The following is a 27,540-nucleotide window of genomic DNA, read 5'->3' as shown; positions in this document are numbered from 1 at the left end:
GTGTAGTTTAACCCCAGTGAACTGACTGTAGTTTAACTCCAGTAAACTGACTGTAGTTTAACCCCAGTGAGCTGAGTGTAGTTTAACCCCAGTGAGCTGAGTGTAGTTTAACCCCAGTGAGCTGAGTGTAGTTTAACCCCAGTGAGCTGAGTGTAGTTTAACCCCAGTGAGCTGACTGTAGTTTAACCCCAGTGAGCTGAGTGTAGTTTAACCCCAGTGAGCTGAGTGTAGTTTAACCCCAGTGAGCTGAGTGTAGTTTAACCCCAGTGAACTGACTGTAGTTTAACTCCAGTAAACTGACTGTAGTTTAACCCCAGTGAGCTGAGTGTAGTTTAACCCCAGTGAACTGACTGTAGTTTAACCCCAGTGAGCTGAGTGTAGTTTAACCCCAGTGAGCTGAGTGTAGTTTAACCCCAGTGAGCTGAGTGTAGTTTAACCCCAGTGAGCTGAGTGTAGTTTAACCCCAGTGAGCTGAGTGTAGTTTAACCCCAGTGAGCTGAGTGTAGTTTAACCCCAGTGAGCTGAGTGTAGTTTAACCCCAGTGAGCTGAGTGTAGTTTAACCCCAGTGAACTGATGTAGTTTAACCTCCAGTAAACTGATGTAGTTTAACCCCAGTGAGCTGAGTGTAGTTTAACCCCAGTGAGCTGAGTGGTTAGTAGGTGTATTACCCCAGTGAGCTGAGTGTAGTTTAACCCCAGTGAGCTGAGTGTAGTTTAACCCCAGTGAGCTGAGTGTAGTTTAACCCCAGTGAGCTGAGTGTAGTTTAACCCCAGTGAGCTGAGTGTAGTTTAACCCCAGTGAGCTGAGTGTAGTTTAACCCCAGTGAGCTGAGTGTAGTTTAACCCCAGTGAGCTGAGTGTAGTTTAACCCCAGTGAGCTGAGTGTAGTTTAACCCCAGTGAGCTGAGTGTAGTTTAACCCCAGTGAGCTGAGTGTAGTTTAACCCCAGTGAGCTGAGTGTAGTTTAACCCCAGTGAGCTGAGTGTAGTTTAACCCCAGTGAGCTGAGTGTAGTTTAACCCCAGTGAGCTGAGTGTAGTTTAACCCCAGTGAGCTGAGTGTAGTTTAACCCCAGTGAGCTGAGTGTAGTTTAACCCCAGTGAGCTGAGTGTAGTTTAACCCCAGTGAGCTGAGTGTAGTTTAACCCCAGTGAGCTGAGTGTAGTTTAACCCCAGTGAGCTGAGTGTAGTTTAACCCCAGTGAGCTGAGTGTAGTTTAACCCCAGTGAGCTGAGTGTAGTTTAACCCCAGTGAGCTGAGTGTAGTTTAACCCCAGTGAGCTGAGTGTAGTTTAACCCCAGTGAGCTGAGTGTAGTTTAACCCCAGTGAGCTGAGTGTAGTTTAACCCCAGTGAGCTGAGTGTAGTTTAACCCCAGTGAGCTGAGTGTAGTTTAACCCCAGTGAGCTGAGTGTAGTTTAACCCCAGTGAGCTGAGTGTAGTTTAACCCCAGTGAGCTGAGTGTAGTTTAACCCCAGTGAGCTGAGTGTAGTTTAACCCCAGTGAGCTGAGTGTAGTTTAACCCAGTGAGCTGAGTGTAGTTTAACCCCAGTGAGCTGAGTGTAGTTTAACCCCAGTGAGCTGAGTGTAGTTTAACCCCAGTGAGCTGAGTGTAGTTTAACCCCAGTGAGCTGAGTGTAGTTTAACCCCAGTGAGCTGAGTGTAGTTTAACCCAGTGAGCTGAGTGTAGTTAACCCCAGTGAGCTGAGTGTAGTTTAACCCCAGTGAGCTGAGTGTAGTTTAACCCCAGTGAGCTGAGTGTAGTTTAACCCCAGTGAGCTGAGTGTAGTTTAACCCCAGTGAGCTGAGTGTAGTTTAACCCCAGTGAGCTGAGTGTAGTTTAACCCCAGTGAAAAGGCTGTGCAGTTAGCCCCAGTGACATGACCACTCTGTCCCGTGTCAGTCTGCGATGATGGACCTGGTGGACATTTTCGGCCCGGTCTCTGGTGCGTCCCCTTCTGATGACCCTTGGGACGCACAGCCTGCCACCCTGACGACCTCTGACCCCTGGGACTCTGTGGGTAAGCACAAACACGCACGCACATACACACACATATGCACTCACACAGACGCACACACATCACACACACACACACACACACAGGCACACACACACGCAGGCACACACACACACACACACACACACACACACACACACGCAGGCAACACACACGCAGGCACACACACACGCACACGCGCACACATGCACACACACACACACACACACAGGCACATACACACACACGCACACACACAGCGGTATAATGAGAGAGGCAGCCCTCACAGGTTCAGTCATTAGCACCAGTAAATACTCCACTGTGAGCTATTCTTATTCCAGCACTTAATTAGTTCAGCTTTTATTGGCCACTTAATTTAATACTGAGTGCTTTACACCAGGCCTGCTAAGAGTCTCATTCGTCCATGAAGGCACTGTGTCACCGTAAAGTAGGAAGCACCTGTTTGGATCGCTGTTCAGAACCTCCGACGCACTGGGGTCTGAACCTGAGGGTTGTGGGTTTGAATCCCGGGTGACAGACACATCTGCTGATGTAGCTTTATACTTTATGTCTGGTGCTTCTGCAATCTTATGCCCCTATTGCCATATATACATGTGCATATACAGAGGACCACATTAATGAAGTATCAACGCATACAGGAAAGTGTCACTTATATGATTTTAATGAATATTATTTAAAATGTAAATAAATTCTATAATAAACACATACTCTCTCTCTTTCCTCCCCCCCCTCTCCCTCTCCCTCTCTCTAGCGGGAGCACGCTCCACTACTCCAGTGATTGGCAGTCCATGGATGGCCCCTCCCACCTCCACTAGCCCCTCCCAACCCTGGGGTCTCACACACGATTCGTCAGATCCCTGGGAGGCTCCACCCACTGCGCCTAGCCCCAACCATGCCAGCCAATCCTGGAGCTCCCCTGCCCATCCTGGTACAGGCATGAACTATGCGCACGCACATACGCGCACACACACACACACACACACACATACGCACACACACACTCAGTACTGTAGCGCTTATCTCAGGTCCTGTGTAATGTGTACTCATTAGTTTTAACTCCACGCTTGATTGTAGGTGTGGGCGTATGATTCTGCACATGCAAATGAAAAAATATTAATAATTACAATAAAAGGGCTGCAGAAACAAAAGCAACTTCCCCCCTTTTCGGAGTGTAAAACTATGGCATCAATTACGTTTCACCACTGTACTCCTACCAGGGGATTCAGTGTAACTCTACTGTGGATTCAGTGCCTGTGTTTGTCTGTTATTTTTCATAAGTCAGGTCACTAATAGGACTCGTAGTCTCTATGGTGTTCCGCTGCAGGGCTTCAGTAGGACTGAGTCAGAACGTCTATGGTGTTTTTATGGTGTTCGAGGCAGAGCTGGAGGGTGTGTTGGTCTGTAGTTGCAGGTGCTCCTGGGATAGATCCCTTCTCACTCCCAGGCGAGAACGCCAGGGAGCCAGACAGCATCACCCCCAGAGTCTTCACCCCTCGCTCAGAAAGCCCTGCGGGTCGGTGCCTGTCTGTCCGTCTGCCTGCCTGTCTGCCTGTCTGTCTGCCTGCCTGCCTCCTGCCTGCCTGCCTGTCTGTCTGCCTGCCTGCCTCCTGCCTGCCTGTCTGCCTGTCTGCCTGTCTGTCTGCCTGTCTGCCTGTTTGCCTGTCTGTCTGTCTGTCTGTCTGTCTGTCCGCTCCTGCCTGCTGCTCTGTCGTCTGCCTGCTGTCTGCCTGTCTGCCTGTCTGTCTGCCTGTGCCTGTCTGTCTGTGCTGTCCTGTCTGTCTGCCGCTGCCTGCACTGTCTGCCTGCCTGCCTGTCTGCCTGTCTGTCTGTCTGCCTGCTCTGCCTGCTGCCTGCGTCTGCCTGCCTGTCCTGCTGTCCGTCTCTCCTGCCTGCCTGTCTGTCCTGCCTGCTGCCTGCCGTCTGCCTGCGCGTCTGCCTGTCTGCCTGCCTGCCTGTCTGCCTGTCTGTCTGTCTGCCTGTCTGTCTGTCCATCTGTCTGCCTCTCTGTCTCTCTGTCTGCCTGTCTGTCCATCTGCCTGCCTGCCTGCCTGTCTGCCTGCCTGCCTGTCTGTCTGCCTGTCTGCCTGCTTTGCCTGCCTGCTGTCTGTCTGTCTGTACTGTCTGCTGCCTGCCTGTCTGCCTGTCTGTCTGCCTTCCGCCTGCCTGTCTGCTGTCTGTCTGTCTGCCTCTGTCTAGTTCTGCTGCTGCCTGTCTGCTGTCTGTGATGATTTGTCCGATCTGCCTGCCTGCCTGCCTGCCTGCCTTCTGTCCTGTCTGCCTGTGCTGTGCCTGTCTGCCTGTCTTCCCTGCTCTGCCTGCCTGCCTGCCTGTCTGTCTTCCCTGCCGCCTGTCTTCTGCCTGCCTGCCTGTCTGCGTTGCCTGCCTGGGCGCCTGCTTCTTGCGTCTGTCCGTCTGCCTGCCTGCCTGCCTGCCTGCCTGCCTGTCCGTCTGTCTGCCTGTCTGCCTGTCTGCCGTCTGTCCGTCTGCCTGCCTGCCTGCATGCCTGCCTGTCTGTCTGTTCGTCTGCCTGCCTGTCTGCCTGTCTGCCTGCCTGTCTGTCTGTCTGTCTGTATGCCTGTCTTTCTGTCTGCCTGTCTGTCTGGCTGTCGATCTATCTATATCTATTTATCTATCTCTCTATAGTTATAGGTGAAGGGTGTTGGTAATTGAATGAAATATTAGAGATTATTATTTTTTATTATGTATTTTGTTACTTCCTCTTTTTTTCCCCTCTTTTGATTATGTTTAATCTTTGAAGTAGGTCTTTTTTGATGTTGAATCTGGTTTGAAAGGAGGGGGCTATTCAAGGTCTTTTTTATAAGCGAAAAGGACACCCTGTATCATTGTGGGGAAGGAGCATGCTAACAGAGTGCTAATAGCTCCCTCTTGTGGAGAATCTTCAGCCTGCTCAATGTGAGTGAGTGAGTGAGTTATAAGCCAGGTCCATAAGGTGCTTCACATGAAAAATGTTTGTCTGTCTGTCTGTCTGTCTATATATTTTCTATCACCCCACTTTCTCTTTCACCACCTCTCTGTCTGATGGTGATTGTGAAACCAGTCTTTTCTGGGCTGGGGTTTGGGGATAGATCTGGGATTTGGGGGTACCGAGCTAACGTGCCCCCCTTTCCTCTGTATCTCAGACACGGACCCATTTGGGGAGGGTGGCAAGGTGGGGCAGGTGAACGGCCGCAGGGAGGGCAGCCCGGAGCTCTTTGACCTGTCCCGTCTGGGGGAGACCCTAAGAGTGCCCAGCCCCCGCACCTGCCGAACCCCCGAGGCCTTCCTGGGGCCCACGGCCGCCTCGCTGGTCAACCTGGACACCCTGATCCCCCCCAACCCCCCCGCCAAAAACAAGAACCCCTTCCTCTCAGGTGAGTCTCGGGAGTCTAGGGGCACAGTCAACCAGGAAATTCAGAGTGCAAAGACCCGTGTTCATCAGCGATGGTAGCAGCATTGACATTCGTAGAATGTTCCTAACTGAACATTCTAATGCTGATGTCACAATCACTACCAGTGACTGAAAGTTGTTCAAGAACATTGACTTAGAATTAAAAACATTTTTTTTAAACAATCCAAAGAAGCCTACATTTTGCATTCAGGCATTTAAGCAGGCGCCCTTATCCAGAGGCACTAATGCAGCTTCCAGTTTTTGTAGACGTATGGACCCCTTTATACAGCTGGTTATTCACTGCACGTGTGCTTGTGTTTGTGCAGTCCAGTCTCCATGTATTGGGTTATGTGTTAAGCAACAGTCTTCACTCAGCAGACAGCCCTATGCAGGGTAATGTTGCACATTTCTACATATTTAGGACTGAAATTGCACATCGTTCGTTTAGGATTGAAATGATCCATTATTCCTTCAGTATTGAAATTACCTAGGTTCCTTTACGACTGAAATTACCCATGGTCCCTTTAGGACTGAAATTACCCATGGTCCCTTTAGGGCTGATATTACCCATGGTTTTTTTTAGGACTGATGTCACGTGTGGTTCTTTACGACTAAAATTACCCATGGTGCTTTTTATTGCACTGTTGTTGTCGGGAACATAACAAATGAGTCTAATGGACTGCCTTCACATCCATCCTTTACACTGACACTTTAGATTCAGTTGCCATTTCAGTTAGTTACATTGCAAAAGCGTATACACACACAGAGGCGATATTAATGGAGTATCACCAAATGTGAAAGTGGAAAGAAGCCATAACTTACAATGATAATAATAAACAGTGAAATACATCTCTCTGTCTCGCCATCTTGACCGCTTCCTCTCTCTTGCTTTCTCCCTCCCTCTCTCTCTCTCTCTCTCTCTCTCTCCTCTCTCTTTCTCCCTCTCCCTCTCTCTCTCCCTCCCTCTCTCTCTCTCTCCCAGGTCTTAGCGCTCCCTCGCCCACTAACCCGTTCCACAGCGACCAGCCGCGCCTGACGCTGAACCAGATGCGGCCCAGCTCCACCTCCCCCCTGCCCCCCGCGGCGCTCCCCTACAGCGCCTCCCTCCCCCTCCCGCTCCCCCACCAGCCGTCGGCCCTGCCCTCCTCCTTCACCCAGCCGCCCGCCTTCCCACCGTCCCACGGGCTGCTGGACATGCCCAGCAACCTGCCCCAGCCGCTGCTGCCCCTGTCCCCCGTGCCCCCGCCGGGGCCTCCAGGGGACCCCCACGGTCAGAACCCCTTCCTGTGAGGACCTCGCCGAATTGCCGCTGACAGTGCCGCTTCCGGCCCCTTCCAGAAAGTTCCTGACCTCAGACTACGCTGGAGCTGGAGACGCGCCCCGCCCCATCCTGCCCGGACCTGGATACGCCCAGCCTCTCTTGGCCCCGCCCCTGCCAAAGCTGAAAGGCTTTTTATTTGTTTTTAAGATGAATTATGATTTTACCCCTGATTAATCCCTCTCTCTCTGTCTCTGCACACCTTACACCACACTGTAAGCTCTTGGCAGTCTGTGTGTGTGTGTGTGTGTGTGTGTGTCTGTGTGTGTGTGGAAGAAGTCTAGGATTGCTTACAATGCTCTTCTATGCTCAAAGCCACGGCTGCCTTCCTGTGTTATTCTCTGAAGTAGGAGTTTCCAGAGAAGGGAAGTGACAGGTGCCCACCATGGCCCCTCCCTGTCCTGCCCTAGCCCTTCCCCACTCTGCCCTGACCCCTCCCTGTCCTGCCCTGGCCCCTCCCTACTCTCCCTGCTCCGCCCTGCACACCCCTCCTCTCATAACTGTGACTCCCAACGACCAGCACCAAATAACCGACAAAACTGGCACAGATGCTCTGACTCTCGCCCCTCCCTGAAAGCCAGCTCTCATCTCCCGGACCGTTTTTCTTACTGCGTCTTCACTGGGGGGCACATAATATCTCGAGCAGAGCTGACTGTACCCCCAGAACCACGTGCCTGCCTCACCGACAGACCCACAATGCATCGCGAGCCTCTCGGCCAATGAAACGCGTCGGAAACCCTCGCCTTCGGCCGCGTCGCCTCCGATTGCCTCTGTGACTGAGTTCCACGCTCTCTGGGGCGAAGGCCGGAGCCGGGGGGAAGGACAGGCGGACGCTTAAGGGCAGACAGACTCACGGACGTGGGTTTCGGCCACGGCGTCGTTTCCACGGACAGGTCGTTTCGGGGTTCGGGGGGTGCGTGAGAGCTGGCCTGAAACGGACTGGATTTGGACGCGTAACCCCGGTAAACACACTGATTTACTCACCGTCAAAGTATAAATCCATAAGTAAGATGAGATCTAAATAAAAGATTTAAAGGAGTTTGCCTTGATGTTGGTTTTTAATTCACCTCCCCTTTCCTCTGTTGCTCTGCAGTCTGTGATCCCGAGCATAGACAGCATAGACTTCATGCGCGCCATTTGTTTTTTCTGAAAGAAGGCTCTGGCCTTTTACCTGGGAACACGAGGTGTCACCAGGGGTGCGTCACTCACGGAGACATCTGCTAGTCACAGGAGCAGCATAAGCTCCATGCACACACCGTGTTGTCCGTTGCTGCCCCCTACTGTGCAGTTGTGTTATTATATTTGAATGTTTTTTTTTTTCTATGTTATTGTTGTTCTTGTGTTGGACCCTCTCGAGTTGTCGCACAGGGGAACACGGTGGGTGTTGCTTTTTGAGGTGCGGTTTTGGCAGTCTCCCGTCCCCGCTCTCCCCCGGGGTGTTTGTGTGCCCTTCAGACGCAGCCGTCTGCAGACCCGCACACACCGTGCGGAACACAATGACAAAATTAGAGCCAAACGCGGAGATAAGTGCTTGGCGTGTGGTCACCTCATACTGCCTGCTGCTGGGACAGAGGGGCTCGGGTACAGAAGATCATATGGTTCCCGTTTGTTATGAGGGATGATGGGACAGTTTTTTTGTTTTTTTTTGCGGGGGGGGGTGGAGGGGTCACTTCAGAACATTGCACAAGGGAATATGTGTGCCTCACTGTTCCGGTGGTGATGTCCTTTTTTATGGCAAGTGGCAGGTGGAAAGATGATGTCACTTGAGACGCACGGGTTAGGTCCAATTGGCTGAGGGGCAGAGGCTATTGTGATGTCATCCTAAAAGATGAGGTCGCTTGATGAGGAGTTGGAGCAGGCTCTGTTCTCATACGCGAAATAAATCCCTGAGCCAAGAGCTGCCTTCTACCCCCTGCCTCCCCACCCCTCCCTCCACAAGATGTATGAATATTAATCTGTGGGATGACACTGCATGAAAATGTTTTTTTTTTCACCTTGTGATTGGGAACACCATAGTTTTCTATGCTATCTATGTTTTCTAAGTCAAAACTGTTATTTCATTTTATGTTTTGCTTGTAGGTGGAGACTCTTTAGTTCATTTCTTTATCCAGCCCTACCTTGCCTCTTCTGTTTTACCAGAGACTCACTTCATAATTCCCTGCTCATTCCTTTTGATTTACTCAGTGCAGGGGTCCCCAAACCATGGGTTGCCTGATTTGAGGATGGGGGTCACCTGAAAATTTGGGGGAAAAAATAAAAAGACATTTTTGTTATTTTTTGTCTCTTTAAAATAGTGAACGTAGACGACTGTATGTCGAACTTCACAACAACCCAACGATAATAAGGCAATGGGGCACGAGAGGTGGTGGTATATGGCCAGTATAGTGGAGGCTAAATGGTGCCGTTAGGCACAAAGTGTGTGTGTGGGTGGCGTCGTTGGGCTCATGGAAATTTGTGAGCGTTTATTTGGGCTCACATCAGAAAAAAAATGTTTGGGAGCCCCACATGCAAATTAGTTGGCAAAGAAAATGTATTGCACATCTAAAGTGAACTGTGATGGTAGTGGTAGCTGTGGTGAGGTGATAAATGCTGATTGAGGTGTGTAAAGGGTTCACACAGAACCAAATGACTGCCTGTAATTTGGTGACAGTTAAAGAAGTAGAATAAATTGCGGTGGTGGAATGTTAAAAGTGTACGCATGGGTGTAGCTGATATGGAGTCCAGTTTTCCTCCATTCAGTTCCTGTTGTGAAGGGAAAGCTGGTTGCTGTGGAATCTGCTGCGTAGGCACTTAGGCCTCTTTCTCCTCCGCTATGCAAAGTCTACCCATTACATTACATCACGTTTATTCAGCAGACATTTTCATCCAAAGCGGCGTACAGTAAGTGCGTAATGAAGATCGCTGAAACAACTGCAGAACGCTGGTCCGATAAGGTAACTGTTATCCATCGCCATGGCCATCGAGTCCAGCTCACACAGTAAACATAGGCTACATCAGAGAGTAATGTTAAAGTCAAACTAGAAGGAGGCATGACGACGAGCTGCGGCATCAGGATAACAACACAGGTGCGGCGTAAGTGCTGGATGAATCCCTCTGCGTCAGTCCAGCGTTTGCATTCACACCGGTTTGAACGTGCACTGCTAACTTACTTTTTCTTTTATTTGTTTTTTTAAATTTGTTTTTTGCTGCTATGCATTTTCCTGTTTAGGTTTTGACGTTCAAGCCCCCCCCCCATACATTGCTTACCTTGTCATTAACTGTTCTGAATTATTTTTTTTCCACCAGCAGAGGGAGCTGTGACAACAGGTAGAAACCCATTCTGGAGCGAGAGAACACAGCTTTTTAGACGTGTGTGCTTTTTGTCAGTTCAGCTCAAATTCTCCAACCCGGAGCAGGGTTCAAAGCTGCAGTCTTAATCTCATGTGAATTCTATGGTGTGAGGGTGGCCCCATCCCTCAAGTTTCAGTGCTCAGTCTCACAGTCTGTAGGTTTGTGGTTTGATTTGTCGCATGTCTCAGATTCAGTCTGTAGGTTTGTGGTTTGATTTGTCACGTGTCTCAGATTCAGTCTGTAGGTTTGTGGTTTGATTTGTCACGTGTCTCAGATTCAGTCTGTAGGTTTGTGGTTTGATTTGTCACGTGTCTCAGATATAGTCTGTAGGTTTGTGGTTTGTTTCATTGCGTGTTTCAGATATAGTCTGTAGGTTTGTGGTTTGTTTCGTTGCATGTCTCAGATATAGTCTGTAGGTTTGTTGTTTGTTTCGTTGCATGTCTCAGATATAGTCTGTAGGTTTGTTGTTTGTTTCGTTGCATGTCTCAGAAATAGTCTGTAGGTTTGTGGTTTGTTTCGTTGCGTGTCTCAGATATAGTCTGTAGGTTTGTGGTTTGTTTCGTTGCGTGTCTCAGATATAGTCTGTAGGTTTGTGGTTTGTTTCGTTGCGTGTCTCAGATATAGTCTGTAGGTTTGTTGTTTGTTTCGTTGCATGTCTCAGAAATAGTCTGTAGGTTTGTTGTTTGTTTCGTTGCATGTCTCAGATATAGTCTGTAGGTTTGTGGTTTGATTCGTTACGTGTCTGAAACTCAGTCTGTAGATTTGTCTTTTGATTTGTTGCGTGTCTCGGTGTTGCTGGTTTCGGTTATGCGCTTCCTCTGGGATGGTGAGTGTTGTGTCTTGGTGTCGAATCTTAGAGTTGGTTCTGGAGACGTCCTGGTGTGCTGGGGAACTAAATCCAAAGTTGTGAGGGTGATTCTTGGTTTCAGTTTTGGTTTTGAGTGAATTATCTCCCCCCTTCTCCAGCCCCACAACCACCCCCACTGGTCATAGGCAGGTATTGCCCCACGACCCCAGTTATTCTCATACCTACTTACAGCTGTCACAACACAACTATATCACCTCCTAGGTGTGTTCTGTGTGTGATGCACATTTATCTTTGTGTGTCGTGTGTGCCCTAGGACACATGTTTAATGCACATATAACACACTTATTATAAAGCACATTCTCATTTTCCTCGTGCACACAGACACACACACACACACACACAAACAAAACCATGCACGCAGACACTTACTCAAACAAACACACACTGACCCTCCACGCACCTCTAACGTAGATACGCCTACATAAACAGCAAATAAACATGCCTAAACACACACGTGCAGCTGCTTCAGATACACATCTAACATACACACACCCCTTAAATACACAAATCGAACACTTACACACACGCTCACTTTCCACACAAACATTTTCTCACTCTTACTACATCACATGTATTGTCTCCCTTCCACACCGAAAGAAACTGGCTAGCAGGTATAATAAAGTATCGAAAGGTCTGGTCCAACGTTCACAAGCAGGCTTCTTCGGAAACTCTTGGGCGGATTAGATTTGCATTTCAGGATCCGGGACCTACACGCACACAGAGGCAATTCTAGAACCCCTGGGGGGCCTTTATGCCGAAAATTCCCCACGGGGCCCGTTTAACCCACTTCCACTGTCGTCATATTACCCAAAAACTCCCAAAACTTGGCCTTCGGGGCCCCCCTAATGCTCGGGGGCCCCAGGCAGGTGTCTGCCTCGCCTGTGCGTAAGATTGGCCCCTGCATACATGCACAGCTGCTATGAATATTCCTAATGCTTCACTCAAGGGGGTTACTGCTACACAAATGAACGGCTTTTGAGCGGTTCAAAATGTACATTCACTCATTTCCGTTCATTTGCCAGCCTGCCCGCTGTGTGTTGGGGGGACACATTTTAGTTGGAGTACTTCAGCTTAATTTTCTTCAGTTTTTTTCCCCTTGGTGAAAGAACTAATGTTTTTTTTTTTCACCCCCCAAACATTTGTTCCTCCCACTAGTTTACTTAACTGACCTGTCCCACGCCCTCGTGTTTCTGCCGAGTAAACGTTACAGTGCAGTGTCAGCTTGTCCTTTTGTTGTGCGGTAATTGGTCTTTTCGACGATAACGGTCTCGATGTGTCATCCAGGAGCGCAGGTTTCGCGGCTACGTGCCGGCTCTTGTTCGGCGAGGCGAATTTCCTGATGTTCTGACGCGAGGACAGCTCCAGGTATTTCAGTATCCTGGCATGAGAGTAGCCTCTTTCACTGTCACCATACAGACCAGGACTTCAAGAAAGCCACCACTGATACGTGAAATATTAATTGAGGCATCTGCCACAAATTGCTATGGCAATCTCAGTGGGGGGTTGCCACATCTATGCGAGCTTTCCGCATGTAGCACAGTGCTGCTCGAATATATAATATTTTACTGGAGAGGGGGTAGTAATTTAGCGTAGGATCCCTGTCTTATCTGAGTTCAGTGTAGGTTTTGTTGTGTGAGTGATATTTTACTTCCAACATGCAATATCTGGTTTAGTTAAAATAATGGTAGCTATATTGGACTATGATATTCCAGTGTAAGGTTGCCAAATGTAAATGTCCCTTTAGCATGAGGTTGCCATATTTAAGTGTGTTTTCAGTGAGAGGTTGCCATATCTTAGTGTGCTTTCAGTGTGGGGTTGCCATATCTTAGTGTGCTTTCAGTGTGGGGTTGCCATATCTTAGTGTGCTTTCAGTGTGGGGTTGCCATATCTTAGTGTTCTGTCAGTGAGAGGTTGCCATATCTTAGTGTGCTTTCAGTGTGGGGTTGCCATATCTTAGTGTTCTGTCAGTGTAGGGGTTTCAGTGTGTACTTCATTCTCTGTATCACATCAATGTGTTGTTTTAGGGAGGGTTGCCATATTGGGCTGTGACTGTACTATAGTGTACTAGTTCTCTCAGCTTAATGACATCTGTTTTGAGCATACGGGCATGAAGCCAGTTACAGTACATCACTAGCAGGTGAATAAATGACTGCAGGATTAATCATAAATAGTGCAAGTTTCAAGCCCTTGAGCAAGACTGGTGTGAGCCGCCACCCAGATCGAGCCCAGTGATGTCATTCTGCCTGCCTGATAGGTGGGTTTTTTTTAAATAATTTGATTTAACATGTTTTACTTATGGCCATGAAATACAGAGGAGATAAGAAATGATAAATAATACAGAGAGTACAGAAGAGTGGATGGTCCTCCATTACCCCCGTCGTCCGGGCAACGTGTCATTCTGCGGTCTCAGCTAGCATTCTGTGGTCTTGTTTAATTTCAGACGCGGCTCCAAAATGCATTTTTGGATTCACTCAGAATGTGACTAGCATACCTGTTTAGCAGACAGTGTTATCCAGAGCAACTTACACTGTGCTTTCTTTATACGTGCATCCCATTTACACAGGTGGATATTTACTGAAGCTATTCGGGTTGCTTGCTCAAGGGTACTGCAGCAGTGCCCCATTTGAGAATCAAATAAAGCATTTCTGAGTTACATTCCCCTGTCACAGGTCTGGGATGCTATGGGGAGCTCTCTCCTCTGGCAGGACAAGCCTTCATCCAGGCAATTCTGCACCGGTAGCATTTGATTGGCCAGAGAGGCATGAGGTTACAGACGGTCACTGTCCAACCAGGTTAGCTGTAGATCTCTTTTTGGGATTAGACTATGGAGAGCAAGTCCACGCAGGTGCAGGTGGATTACAGGTGAAGGAACAGTTGTAGCCCATAGGGCAGGTATGGGCGCACCTTGGGGAGGTGGGGGTGTGCGTGTGTCTGTGTGCAGTTTCGAAGATCATCTGCCAAACTGGCGTGCCTGCACCTGTGACCTGTAATTGCAGCTCTCAGTTTAGTCGGCTCAACATGCACCTGTTGTGTGCGTGTGTGTGTGTGTGTGCGTGTGTGTGAGCAGGGACTAATTGCGTCTCGAATCTCTCCTCTGCTTTCCTCTGTCCCCGGCCCCTAATTCAGGCTAAATGATGCGAGCTCTCCGGTCATCCCCACACCTCTTTTTTGTTACGAAAGCAAGCGATTGGTCAGAGCCCAAAGTGAGCAGGGTTTTTATGTTTGATTGACTGCTCCCTTCAGGAAGGTTTTTTTTTTTTCCTGTAGACTACGCAAATCTGGCAGGAGACGGGCAGCTCAGGCTCACTCACCTGCTGAAACAACAAGATAATGCAAATTCACAAGATAAATTGTCCGCAATTAGCATTAGCTGCCAGATTGCAGTCAGCTTTCCAGTGATTGTGATGATGTAAGCGTTTCCTGACAACCACTCAACAAAGCGTGACAAGCAAGGCTGAGCATGTTGATTGGCGGGTGCTCTGAGGCTGTACCGGGCGGCGATCGATTTGTCCCACGGATTCGTCCCGGCCTGTTGCCGGCCTGTCGCTGGCCCTGTCACCGGGCTGCGCAGGACTGTTGCTGGGCCGTTGCCGAGCTGTTGCTAGGCTGTCGCCGGCCTGTTGCAGGGCTGTCACTGGGCTGCACAGGGCTATCAATGGGCCGTCACCAGGCCATTGCTGGGCCGTTGCAGGGCTGTCGCTGGGCTGCACAGGGCTGCGCAGGTGGGTGTCCTTTGGTGAAGCCTCGGGGCACGAGCCCCTCCCCTGCATGGCGTGACTGAGTCACCGTCGCCCCGGGACACCAAACCTGTCCTGCTTCTGGGACCACACCCACCTGCCTGCTGCACGGAGCTGAGAGAGAGAGAGAGAGAGAGAAGAGAAGGGTAGGATGAGGGGAGAGAAAGAGACTAGGAGGTTAGAAAGAAAGAGATAGTAGGAGGGAAGGAGGAAGGGAGAGAAAGATAGGGGAGAAAAGAAGGAGAGAAAAAAGTAGGGAGAGAATGGCCAAAGTACTTATGGTGAAGAGAGGAGAGAGAGAGAGAGTGAGAGAGAGAGAGAGAGAGAGAGAGAAAGAGAGAGAGGGAAAGAGAGAAAGAGAGAGAGAGAGAGAGAGAGGGAAAGAGAGAGAAAAGAGAGAGAAGAGGGAAAGAGAGAGAGAGAGAGAGAGAGAGGGAAAGAGAGAGAGAGAGAGAGAGAGCGCCGCCCAAGGCAGCCCTGTCCTGACTCCTCAGATGTGAGCTCTCTGTGGGGTGACGGTAGCCGGGGGCGACTGAAAGCTCGTCTCGGGCTGTTTTCTCTCTGCTCTGGGCGTTAAAACTGGCCCCGCGGGACAGGGGAGCGTCCCGGGAAGGCCGCGCGCCGTGTGGAGGAGGGACAGGCTCACTGGGAGCGCTCTCTCAGAGGCAGCTCTTTAAACTGCGCCGCTAATACCCAGCCATTAGCCCCATTAGACCCGTGCCTCCAGCACCGATACTGCAGTTTGAAAACACTCGCAGCCGTCCTCTCTTCCCCCTGGAGCAGCGATCTCAAAATCATTATGCAACCTTTTCACTGTTTATTTCATGTATTTGCTGCAATTTTGCAGGCGGTCGAGGCAGCAGCCACTGTTCCTGAGCGGTTAATGTGACCCCTGACATAACGGCTAACAAGGCAATGTGACTAACCGAAAGACTTTCAAAAACAAAGATGGATGAGGCCTTCATGGAGTTAGTGTGTAAGAGCACTAGTGATCGGCCACAGGCACACCCGATGCTCATTCACACATCAAATATTCTAGCGACTATAACATTTCATTCTTCACTGGATGGGGGAACCTGTACTTTTTAACCGAGGTGTTGTGGGTTCAAATTCCAAATGGAGCTTTTTGAACTGTATCCTCGGTCCTGGGGGTTGGTATAGCAAATATAGCTCTACATAAAGGAATTAGTCCACGTAACTTTAGTTTACAGAACTGTGAGAATTTCAAACTCCGAAACTTTTTTTGGTCCTTAACTTTGAATTGGCCTCATTCACTGGTTTGGAAATTGGCCCCAATGCTGTGATGTGACTGTGTGTGTGTGTGTGTGTGTGTGTGTGTGTGTGTGTGTGTGTGTGTGTGTGTATGCACGCCTGTGTGTCTGTGCGTATCTGTGTGTGTGTGTGTGTGTGTCTGTGTCTGTGTGTATGTGTGCATGTGTGCGTGCGTGTGCATGTATCTGTGTGTGTGTGTGTGCGTGCGTGCTTGTGCGCGTATGTGTGTGTCTGTGTCTGTGTGTATGTGTGCGTGTGTGTGTGTGTGTGCATGTCTGTGTGTGTGTGTGTGTGGGGCGTGTGCGTGTGCATGTATCTGCGTGTGTGTGTGTGTGTGTCTGTGTGCATGTGTGCGTGCGTGTGCATGTATCTGTGTGTGTGTGTGTGTGCGTGCGTGCTTGTGCGCGTATGTGTGTGTCTGTGTGTGCATGTTTGCTGACGCCGGGCGATGCCACAGAGGAACCTGCTGAACCTGCTGGACTGGGGCATTTGGGGACCTGAGGTGGCCACACCCACCCCAGAGAAGGAGGAATGTAGAGTCAGGCCCAGAACTGGAGCAGACTGCCAGGCTGGGATATGCCAAAGGCCCAGCACTGCACCAGCCATGGCCCATGAACCAAAAGGGGCGGGGCTGCCACAATGAGCTACCAGAGCCAATTAGAGTGTTTCGCAGTAGAGCTCAAAGGCTTCTGATTTGTTCACACAAGTCAGTGTTTAACAGAACATTGTAGCTCCACCCCATTTTTGGGTTCATGAACTTTCACTATTTGACATCTGACCCTGGTGTTTGATATAGATTATATAATTTTAATATGTTGCGCAATATTTAGTACACACACAAGTACATTGTATAATGTGCATGTGTTTGTCTATGGTACAATTTATTGTATTCCGCTGGATGCTTTCTCAGGTTAATGATTTTGCTGAAGAATGACTGTTGCTTCTCATCAGCTTTTTGAACCCGGGATATTCAGAAAGAGCATACACAGTCCCATTTGCTGTGACGTTAAGCTCCTAGCATCCGCAGATTCACGAAAGGCTATCTGATTCACCTTTGGTCTTCGAACCACAGATTCTACTGACCCACCAGATACTCATCTCCATAATGAGTCTTCCAACCACTGAAGACAAAACATTCTTCAAAACGTCTTCAGAAAATTCAAGAAGGGGGTGTAACTGAGTACATTGTGGCTGGAACAAACCGCCTGAAACCTGTATCACAAAGCAGAGCCTCATGAAGTTCAGAAGCACAAGGGACAGAAGTAACACAGAAGGTGATTATTTGGTGAGTTCACTGAATCTGTCACCTCAGAAAACCTCCAAAAAACTCTAAATAAAAACTCAAAATCTCATAGTCACAAAAACAAATTGCTCCTATTTTTCTATCCAGTAACTGATAACAGAAAGTCAGTAGAGATATACACCCATAAAAATATGTATATACATATATATATATATATATTTCTTTATTAAAGTAGGTCAGTATGTACAGATTACCATCACCTAGTGCTGGGCCCGTAGGTTAGAATAAATATATGTCCATCATATTTAAATAACAAAACCAACCTGTCCGGGACTCTGTCTCTAGGACTGTTACTGCAAGACTTAATTTTATTTTGTTTTTAAAAAAGAACAATACTGGATATTTAATTGCAGTCCATTAGTCCTGTGTGTGGACAAGGCCCTCTTAAGTCTCAGAGAATGCAGGCAAACACACAAACATGTCACATAAGCAATTACATTTGAATCAGGAAAGGTCTTTCGTAACAAAATATTTTACGTTAACAGTGACAGTCTTGGAGTTTTACTGGACACCTGTGCTTCCTTTGTGTCTGCACATTGGCCAGTTTCACAAGCTGTGCTTAGTGATTCGCTTACGAAGCACCCCAATGAACCCCAACACCTGAACAGTTTGCACTGGAAGGCGTTGCTTGGCACAAGTCTTGCGGGTCCAATCAGGAGTGAGTCAATGAGAGGAAGCGGTGGTGTTCGTCTGTAATCGGTCCGACGCCCTGCCGACCGGAAGCGGCATTAAGAGAGTGCATGGGTCCAGTTGGGCCGTGGCTGGGCCGACGCTCTGCCGATCAGGAGCAGCGCGGTCTCTTCCTCAGGGTGCGAGTGGGGTGTGAAGTCTTGACCCTCTTTGTCTGCTGCTGCTGGGCATTTTTATCGACATCGCTGCTATTGGACCTCTTCTGACCTTTGACCCTGGCCCTCGGCTCCGGGGGACTGGCTGCCGCGACGCCCGGGTCAGGGGCGGGGCTCCCCGAGTCGGAGGAGCGCGTGTGGGGCGGGGATTTGGCGTTCGCGCTGCGCTGGCTGGAGCTGGCTAACTGGCAGAGGGCAAACGCTGCCGTCTGCTTCTGCTCGTCACACGTCTCCACATCGCCGGGGCAGTCGTCAAGGGGTGGCCGGCGAACTCTGATCCCCGGGGATCCGTGGGCCAGGCCCTCGGGGGCAGGAGAGCGGGCGAGGGGAACGCAGGGGGCATGGCTAGGTGACGCCCTCAGGGACAGGTTCAGGGGCATGTCCTGTGGCGTGCTCTGCACTGCGGGAGAGCTCCCCCTGCTGCTGAGGAGGTCAACGGCTGGCTCACCCACAGCCTGGTCCTTCTTGGAGAGGTTGAGTGGAAGCATATCGTCTCCTTCGTCCTCATCATCTTCCTCATCTTCCTCCACCTCCTTCTTCTCAGACTCTTTTGGGGCAGAATTAGACATCTCTGCTTGCCTCTCGGACAATCTGGGAAAAATAACATTCTGCCATTTAAAAATGTACATTCATAAACTGTTGAGAAAACATACATTATTATTAGTCCTATTATTATTATTATCCTTGGTTCATAATAATCATACTAATGACAATAGTGAGAATAATATTAATAATAATACATTATATTTATGACGCATTGTCTTCCCTAAAGTTAGCTGACAGAACACTTGTTGTGCTTCTCACCTGTCAGACTGTTGCTCATCGTCCTCTGTCTGTGAGGGTTCCAGGATGGCCGGCTGTCCGATTGGCTGAGCGGTGATAATTCCATCCCCTGATTGGTGGGAAGAGGCAGGCTGTGTGGGCCCTTGGAGGGAGCCGCGGGGGTCCTTTTGGGTGAAGTCGGTGGCGCTGGGCCTGTCGGGGGACCCAGAGGCTGCGCATCCCACTTTGGGGCTCATCCTGGGCCTCTTCCCTTCGCCCTGGTCCTGTCCGGCCGCCCCCGCAGGCCCCCCCCGGCTGCCCGCGCAGTCTTTGGGGGGTCGGCCGTGGGGGTCCGCTTGGGCATACGCGTGAGGGTACATCCCGTACTCTCCGGGCCCCAGGTGTCGCGCATAGGCCTCCAGGGGGAGGGGCCCTGTTTCGGGGAAGGAGGGCGGGTGCTGTTCGGCCGGTCGGTAGAGGCCATATGGAAAGGGCGTGGCCTGGTGGAGCGAGTGGTAGTACCTGTAGTGGTGATCCGGGAAGGGGAGAAGCGTGTGAGTGGGGAAGACTGGGCGGGGCAGGAGGGGCCTCTGGTGGTCCAGGAAGTAGGGCCGAATTGGATGGTTCCTGTCCTGCTCGTGGAGTCCGGCATGCAGCAGGTAGGGCTGGAAGCAGGGGTGGTGGAGGGCGGGGTCGGGGAACAGGTATGTGGGGTACTCCGGGATCACCCCAGCAGGGTGGGGCGGGACAGCCTTCTTCTCCTGGGAGGGGTGGAGCTTGTGCTGGAAGCTGGGTGGCGGGGGCGGGCCGGTGGCGGCTGCTGGGGGAGGAGCCACAAAGGCCTGGGCGGGCCTCCAGGTGGGGGCGGGGTGGTAGAAGGCGGAAGAGGGGGAGGGGAAGCGCTCGGATTTTTGCGGAGCGGGAGCCGCGGCGGCGTCTTTGTCAGCCTCGCGGCGGGCGATGGGGGAGAACGCCGAGGGGCGGGTCAGAGCCTCCGGCTGCGGCGGCCGCCTCTCGCCCGCGTCCTCGCCGTTCAGCCGGGCCTTGGGCTCCAGGGGGCCCTGTTCTCCCCCCGCAGGGCCCAGCAGGACCCCTGCCCGCTCCTCGTCTCCACCCTTTCGTTCTGGCGCCGCCCCGGGCCCCAAGGCCATGCCCTCTTCCCTGGGGAGGGGCGCAGTCGGAGGGGAGGTCGCCACCGTTGACGCGGTCACGGCCGCTGGCTGAGGCGGGGGCGTGGCGCTCTTGGTCTCCGCGGAGATGCGGACGGGGGTGGGGTCCAGGGCGGGGGGTTTCACCTGCTTGGACACCAGGGAGATGGAGTTCTTGCACAGGTCGTACTTCATGTGGTTGAAGAGGTGGGACTTCTCGTTGCAGGTGAAGGGGCACTGGAAGCACTGGTACTTGAAGGGCTTGCCCTGCGGCCGCGGAATGTAGTGGGGCTTCTTCGGCTTGCGCTCTCTAGCGGCGCTCATGGTGCCGGACGTGGGCCTGGGATGGGGCGAGGCGAAGGGTTGAGGTGTATGATTGCTTTTGGGAAAACCCTCAGATTTTTTTTGTCTTCTCCTCCTGTCTCAGAACGGACAGGGGATGCCTTATAAAAGGTCCGTCCGGGTTTGAATGCTGCAGGCGCTCCCTGTGGTCTCACAGGGGAAAACCCATGGCCCAGACCTACGAGGAGAACCAATCAAAAAAGCCTGCTGTTTATATGCAACAACAGAGCGTACGTGTATATATCACACATCAGAGGAGAATCCAGCTTCACAAAGAGGAAGTTCTGTATATTCTCACCTGTATATTATTCCGATCACCTGGATTTGCTAATTAGCACAATTCATTAGCCAGGTGTTGGAACTAATTACGGAATATGTGATATCACATAATACTGCTCTAAATCTGTGGTGTCTCAATCTGACTTTTCTTCCACCTTGTACAAGTGGACTATACTGGAGTATATGGAAATAAAATATTTTATCAAGATATTATGAGATATGTCGCAATATATGGGCAGATATACAAAATAATTCCTCTTTCAGACATGGTAATATATTTTACAAAATGCCCTGCAGGGAAATATAGTTATGATTAACAGTCCATTTGCAAAGTATTGCAGTATATTAAAATTCTGTTTGCTGATTGGTGTGTGAAGCTGTGTTCAGAAAAAGACCCTGTTTCAGTGTCCGGTCTCCGCTGGTAACTGCCCACTTCAGTTTGAAAACTGAACCCTGCACCTTCTTGCCCGCCACGCAGGTTCGTTTCTGCCCGTCCGCGAAAAAAACACCAGCCCCTGGGCCAAATCAACCGGTAACAGTTGCCCCGGGCGATGCAGGTTAGCAACTGCGACAATAACAAGCCGGCCTGAAACCGTCGGGGCATGCAAAGCAGGGCGAGGTCCCCGCGGAGAGGCGCTTTGCATAGGGAAATGCGCCTGACCCGCGGGCCAAACTTTAAAACCGCTGCACTTTCCATGTTGCGGCTTGCGCCTGCCTCGCCTGTCCCGTCCGGAGGTAACGGGCGTTGTCAGAGAAACTACCCTGAGAGATCGTTACGGCACATTTGCTTATATCTTTTGTCTTACTATACTTATTTTTGCCTGTGCTGGCACAGTTAATCCGGTGTTGGTGCTTTTGGCGATGTGGCGTATGCACACTCTGGTCTGGCAATGTTGCTAGCCCGGTCTGGCTACGATGTTCAGTTTTCTCATATCAGGCTTTCAACTCTGGATGTGAGAATTTGAGTGTAATGTAACATTTAGTGTGTATGCTCAGAGGATGTTAGCACCCCCACCCCTCCCCTGGTGTGTGTTTAGGCTATGTGTGTGTGTGTGTGTGTGTGTGGGGGGGGGGGTACCTGCAGAGACTCGCCTCCCTCGCTTACAGCGTGAGAATCTGCAGCATCCCATTTCCCATGACTTCACCCCCCACTGCTGACACACACACGCACACACACACACACATGCATAAGCACAGACACACACACACACACAAGCACATACATAAGCACACACACATACATACATACATACATAAGCACACACACACACACGCACAAGCACATACATAAGCACACACACACACACACACATACACCCAGTGCTGGATGCCTGATGATGTCATCATCCCACATCAAAGGCCAACCCATCTCTCTCTCCCATCTCATCGGGGGGGATATGTGGCAGACAGGCCAGGGTGGGGTGAAGTTATGCTGACTAGTAAACAGGAAAGACAGTGCGACCTTTGACCTGTACCTGAGGAGCGGGGCTGCGCAGGAGCTGAAGTGTGTCTCAGCACAGGAGTCATGTGTGCGCGATGCACGGCCTGCCTCTCAGTGGCAGTGAGTGACACCTTACAGTCATTGAAATATATAGAGACCCCCCCCGGTGGTGAAGTGTTTCCCAATAACTCTTAAACCTTCCTTCCTTTTCCCCTCAGAAGACGGCGTGACGGTAATCGCGTGAGGCTCGGCAGCAGCCACTTCCTGGTCTGCGTCGAGGACGAGTCCCCGTCTCAAGTATCCTGAGGGAGACAGAATACCTAGCTGCAGGGTAAAACCTGACTCTCTCTCTCTCTCTCTCCCATCACACTGACAGAACCCATCCCTTTTTTTACCCGTGACTCGATTACACACAGACACTCCTGCCGCCGTTCCTTTCTGCGACGCTCTCAACTTTTTCGGAACCCCAGAGCTCCAGCAATGCACCAGCAGAAAGAGAAAAAGAGCGCTCCCCGGAAAAGAACGCGTGAATGGGGGGAAGTGAATAAATAAGCCCTCTTTCAATGGCTTTCCAATGGGAGGAGTGACCACAGGCCATGTGGTGGCGTAGTGTACGATACATTACAGGCATTTCAGCGGACCTCAGAGTTTTTACATAGTGTCCTCTATCCTCTTACAGCTGGACATACACTGAGGCAATCCAGGTTAACTGCCTCGCTCAAGGATACAACGGCAGTGTCCTAACTGGTCATTTAACCTGCAACCTCTGTTACAAGACCAGTTCCCTAACCATTTTACAACACCACCTGTTTGTATTAAGTTTGCATTTGCACAAGAAAAATTAGTCCATTTTCAACACCAAGAAATATACTCTTATCCTCTTTAAGCCTTTAAGATTAAGTATTTGGGGGGCATATTGGCCTGTTGAAGAGTATGTTTTTTGGAATGTTTTTTCAAAATCATGTCAGTGTTCTAAAACTTAATTGCTTTCAGTTACCATGATTGTGACATCACCATTAGAATGTTCAGTTAAGAACCTTGTGATCACACATTCGTGGAACATCCAGGAACAGAAAGTGAATCTGAATGTGTCAATCAGAGGGTGTTAACTGCTTTTAAAGGCATTGAGAACACCTGCAGTGAAACCCAGAGTTTTGCGCAGAGACCAACCCCCCTCCCCCCACCCCCCCCCCCACCCCAAGCGAGGTCCTAGGAGCGCTACTACTGGTTCTCCCGGCTCTTGAACCCGCAGGTTTTTGATGCCCCGCCCATCCTGTGTGCTGTCGCAAGAAGTCGCTGCTCAGGTTCCCCGGGGAGACCGGGCTGTGATGGGGGGGGGGGGTGGTAGGAGGGGGGGACCACTCCCTGCACACGCTCGCGCTGATTAAAAGGATCTATCAGCTAATTGGATAGATACAGCTCTGCCCCACGTCAGGCAGCATCAGCAGGTATGCCCCGCGCTGAATGTGTACAATCACATATCTGCTCAGCAAGGATGGGCAGTGTTTTAAGCAGAAGTATTTCAAATATGCATTTCATGTGAAAACATTTGTTTGCCTCCTTACTTTCCTTTTTGTACGGTTTATGCCTTGACATCTCCACAATTTTAATCATAGTCCATAGATGCATTTATCTGGAAGATGTTTTGTAGTTTGTGACTAAATTACATTTAAGTGTATTTACCCATACTTTCTTTCCCCCAATGTTTCTTCTACATTTCCTATATGACCTGGCTTGATACAGTGCTGGGTACTATTTAGTTTGTAGGTAAATGGTCAACACTAGGTACTCTTAAATGGTAGGAAAATGGTGAGCATTGCTTGGCTGAATGTCCTTCCATCATTATGTAATGTTTATGTTGTGTTGTTTTTAATACGATAGACGAGGCCCTTGCATGTTGTAAACTGATTAAGCCCTGGTTAGCCTGAAGCAGTGTTCTCTTGATCAGGAAATGCCTTATACGTTCCTTAAAGCAAAAAAAAGGCAAACGCTACAGGTTACTGAATTATTCAAATGTTTCAGAAAAAGAAGCCCGTTTTGTTTCAAAGTTGTTTTGGAACAGCACCCCGCGCTACGGGACCAATAGGATTGGCATGCTCAGTAGTGCTAATCAAATTCAAAATAAGATTGTGTAACAGGTTAAAGATCTTTATTTTTATTTTATTTTTTTTACAGATTTATGATATTCTTTAGTTTTATTTTGTTTAAAAAAAACTTCATATTTTGTTGTTTCTGGTCTGTTTTTTTAATGAACAGTGCTGGGGTGTATGAGAGCATTAAAACCCCCCTTTCAGCCACTTCCTGTAATCAAGCTGCTTCGAAGCTGTAATGGCAGTCTATTTGCCTCCAGTCAGATCCTGGCTAATCCAGGGAAGCCGCAGGACTGTTTGACGGGGACGTGTGTGAATCCTGTTAGTCCTGGGCAGTCCGGGTGCCGGTGCCGGTCAGGCCAGGTGTGTCTGCGTGCCGGCAGCGCGTAATGCCAAAATAATTACGGGGCGACAGGTGCGCGCCCTCGCTCCCCGGATAAACCGTACCTCTCCGCCGCCGAGCTCGCCCGCGCCAGCGCCGCCTGCCTCTAACACCGGCGGTATCCAGCGGTATCCCCCTGGCCAACACCGCAAATGCCTAACGCCGTCTGCCGCTACCGTCAGCCATTTCGAACCTCCGGCAACCTCGCTCGGTGCTTTTCCCACCAGCGTCTTCTGTGTCTAGCCCTCTGTGACTCACGCCTCCTGTGCTAAATGGCTGATGCCGTGCCACACAGATGAATGTACCCGAGTGCGACACAGACATCCTGTCGATCCTGTGCTTCTCGCCCGTACGCGTAATAGGTAAAGGGAGCGTCTTACCTGTGGAGTGGCGGAGTTGCTTTCCTTAGCGGCTGGGGGAACACAGTGACACCTGTCTCGGGCTATCCCACGCGCGTCCCCAGTGCTGCTGTCCTGTGTGGTTTCCACCCGTCCCGACCGCGGGAAAACTCGACGGGCTCTGCGGTTATAGCGCTTCTGCCTGAACGGCTGCTGCCGTTCGCTGTCCTGCGTGTGAGTCTGAGTCTACCTGCTCTGTCCCTCGCTGCTCTACCTGTCCTGTCTGACGTGTCTGCTCCAGAGGGCGGGGCTTCCACACAGGTAGAAGAGCCCTGAGGCTGCACCCGTGCACCTGATATTAGTCCGGCCCCGAGCCATGCTTCAGCTGCGCACTCACGCCTACGCAGCGCGCGTGCACACCTGTGCCGCGTGCACCTGTTTCCAACCGGACTGCCTGCCTGCCTGACTGCCTGCTACAGACAGGTGCATTTCCACACAAGAGCGTGGAGAGTGTGTGTGAGTGTGAGTGTGTGAGTGTGTGTGAGTATGTGTGTGTGTTTGTGTGTAAAACTCTCTCTCTGTTCAGGTGGGTGCTGGCTGGGGGGGGGGGGTGGGGTGGGGGGGGTTGGGTGGAGTGCCGGGACAGGACGTGAAACAGGCACAGCCTGCTGGACTAGGAGCAACCCAGCCCAGAGCAAGCTGCATCACACACATACATACACACACACACACACACTCCACTGCAGCACAGACAACACACACACTCACGACACTGCAACTCACATCGCAGACACACACACACACACAATCACACACACACACACACAGTCACATGCACAGACACACACATGCACACACACTGCATCTGCTGCTTCACTCTTGCATTTTAAAATTTAAAATTATGGTGCTCCTTTCACTTTCATTCTGATTCCAGCACCACTGCTCTTAGTTTTAAATATAAAACATTCAACACTATAAATATAAAATCAGCTCAAATGATTGTTTTGATGTTTTCAATTTATTGAAATGCAAGTCCCACCCTATGGGTTAGAAAACAATACATCTGAATTATTTTTTAGAATTTATTTTATTAATTATTTTTATGCTTTTTGTTTTTGGACTTTGGAACTTAAAGAGCAGCTGGCTATATTTTAAACCCAGGGAACAGTTTCATTTGGACACGTCAGTCATTCAGAAATCAGACATTGCCAGTGCTTCTGGAATCCAGATTGTCTGAGAGATATCAATTCTATACTCACAAGCAGGTCATTTCAGGACTCATTCATCCATAATACAGCCATTATCCATAATGTACCATAATGTATCCATTATTTAGAATGTATGATCAGTCATATGTATTTGCTAACAAACACACTGGCTACAGTCTTTACAAAGCTAGCACAGAACGCCTGTGAATGAAACACTTTTTTAAAACAACCCTTTTTTTGTTTCATTCTCACATCACAACTTTCTAGCTGTGGTGTCAATAGTTTTTTTTCACGTTTTATAAATGTTTTTACGACTCGACAAAATCACAGGAAGACAACATTTTGAAAGGCCAACAACGTTTCACAATGTAGATAGAAAGCTTTGTGAAATCGTTAAATGTTGCAATAGCATTTTTTCCCCCAGAATTATCAGTAAAACCCCAGTCAGACACACTGGCTAACAAATAAGAGATGGGGTTGACCATGTTTCCCCAGCTACCACCACATCATTCACCACTACCTTACCGCAACACTGCAAAACACTGAAATAAAATTTTTACAACCTTGCTACAACATTGCCAAGCCGCAGTATAGTCACATGCCTGGGCCTGGTGTATTTGCTCCAGTTTAGGTTGGTCAGAGTTGAGGGCTGGCGGGGAAGGGGGGGGGGGAGTGGTGATTGATAGAGGGGAGGAGGTCATTGGGGAGTGGGGGTGACAATGTTAATTCTCTTGTAAACACAAACAAGGATGTTTTCCCTGTTCCTTTTTGACGTACTTTTTCCACGTGATAATGAAGAACCTGCAAAGGAACGTAAGTAGTGTGCTCTGGAAATCTGCTCCCTGATGGAGCCTGCCCTTCCAGCCTGTCCTCCCCGATGTGTCACTTTGACTCAAAGCGAGGCCTGACAAAGGTGTTTGTTTTTACTTTTATTTTAAATACTTGCAGCCTTGTAACATTAGGCTGACCAAACATCCTCTTCCTCTCCCCGCCATTTATTCTTTTTTGTGACCGAATATACACAGATCAGCCACAACATTAAAACCACCTGCCTAGTATTGTGTAGGTCCCCCTCGTGCCGCCAAAACAGCTCTGACCCGTTGAGGCATGGGGTCTACGTCTGAAGGTGTCCTCTGGTATATTTGGATTTCGGTATATATTTGTATCTACTGTATATTTGTATCTGAAATTTTGTATCTACTGTAAATTTGTATCTGATTGTGTTACTTTGTGGTCTTTGATGCTGCAATAGTGCACATTTCCCCCGGGATCAATAAAGAACACTACTAGTACTACTAATACTACTTATTACATTATTGGTTTTTATTACATACAAAATTTTAAATGGATTACATTATTGGAAGTTACTACACTATTGGTAGTTTATTACATTATTAGTTGCTACGGGGCTATAAAAAGCTATTGATAAGATATTGTTAGAGGGTGAATTATTTCCACGTGATTTTAAAAACTCT

The 27,540-nt window shown here is 49.6% G+C and overlaps 2 protein-coding genes across 4 annotated transcripts in view; one reads left to right on the top strand and one right to left on the bottom strand.

The window, feature by feature from the left end:
* The window catches only part of epn3b (epsin 3b), a 35,988-nt gene extending 28,229 nt beyond the window's left edge, over positions 1-7,759 (top strand). For all 3 annotated transcript variants that reach the window (XM_064324737.1, XM_064324736.1, XM_064324734.1), the window contains 5 exons: positions 1,900-2,017; positions 2,766-2,942; positions 3,420-3,527; positions 5,155-5,385; positions 6,385-7,759. In XM_064324737.1, coding sequence (XP_064180807.1) covers positions 1,900-2,017; positions 2,766-2,942; positions 3,420-3,527; positions 5,155-5,385; positions 6,385-6,692 — 942 coding nt within the window. In that variant the 3' untranslated portion in view covers positions 6,693-7,759. The remainder of the gene's footprint in view (positions 1-1,899; positions 2,018-2,765; positions 2,943-3,419; positions 3,528-5,154; positions 5,386-6,384) is intronic.
* Positions 7,760-17,371: 9,612 nt separating this feature from the next.
* On the bottom strand, positions 17,372-25,238 carry LOC135249266 (zinc finger protein 750-like). The gene is made up of 3 exons (XM_064324733.1): positions 24,900-25,238; positions 18,880-20,505; positions 17,372-18,666 (listed from the first exon to the last, which is right to left on the bottom strand). The coding sequence occupies exons 2-3, from the start codon at positions 20,307-20,309 to the stop codon at positions 18,012-18,014; spliced, it is 2,085 nt and encodes a 694-aa protein (XP_064180803.1). The 5' UTR covers positions 20,310-20,505; positions 24,900-25,238; the 3' UTR covers positions 17,372-18,011.
* Between the last annotated feature and the right edge of the window lie 2,302 nt (positions 25,239-27,540).

Source organism: Anguilla rostrata, chromosome 2 (genome assembly GCF_018555375.3).
Source record: "Anguilla rostrata isolate EN2019 chromosome 2, ASM1855537v3, whole genome shotgun sequence".
Taxonomy (NCBI): domain Eukaryota; kingdom Metazoa; phylum Chordata; class Actinopteri; order Anguilliformes; family Anguillidae; genus Anguilla; species Anguilla rostrata.
This window is presented reverse-complemented; position numbering and strand designations above follow the sequence as displayed.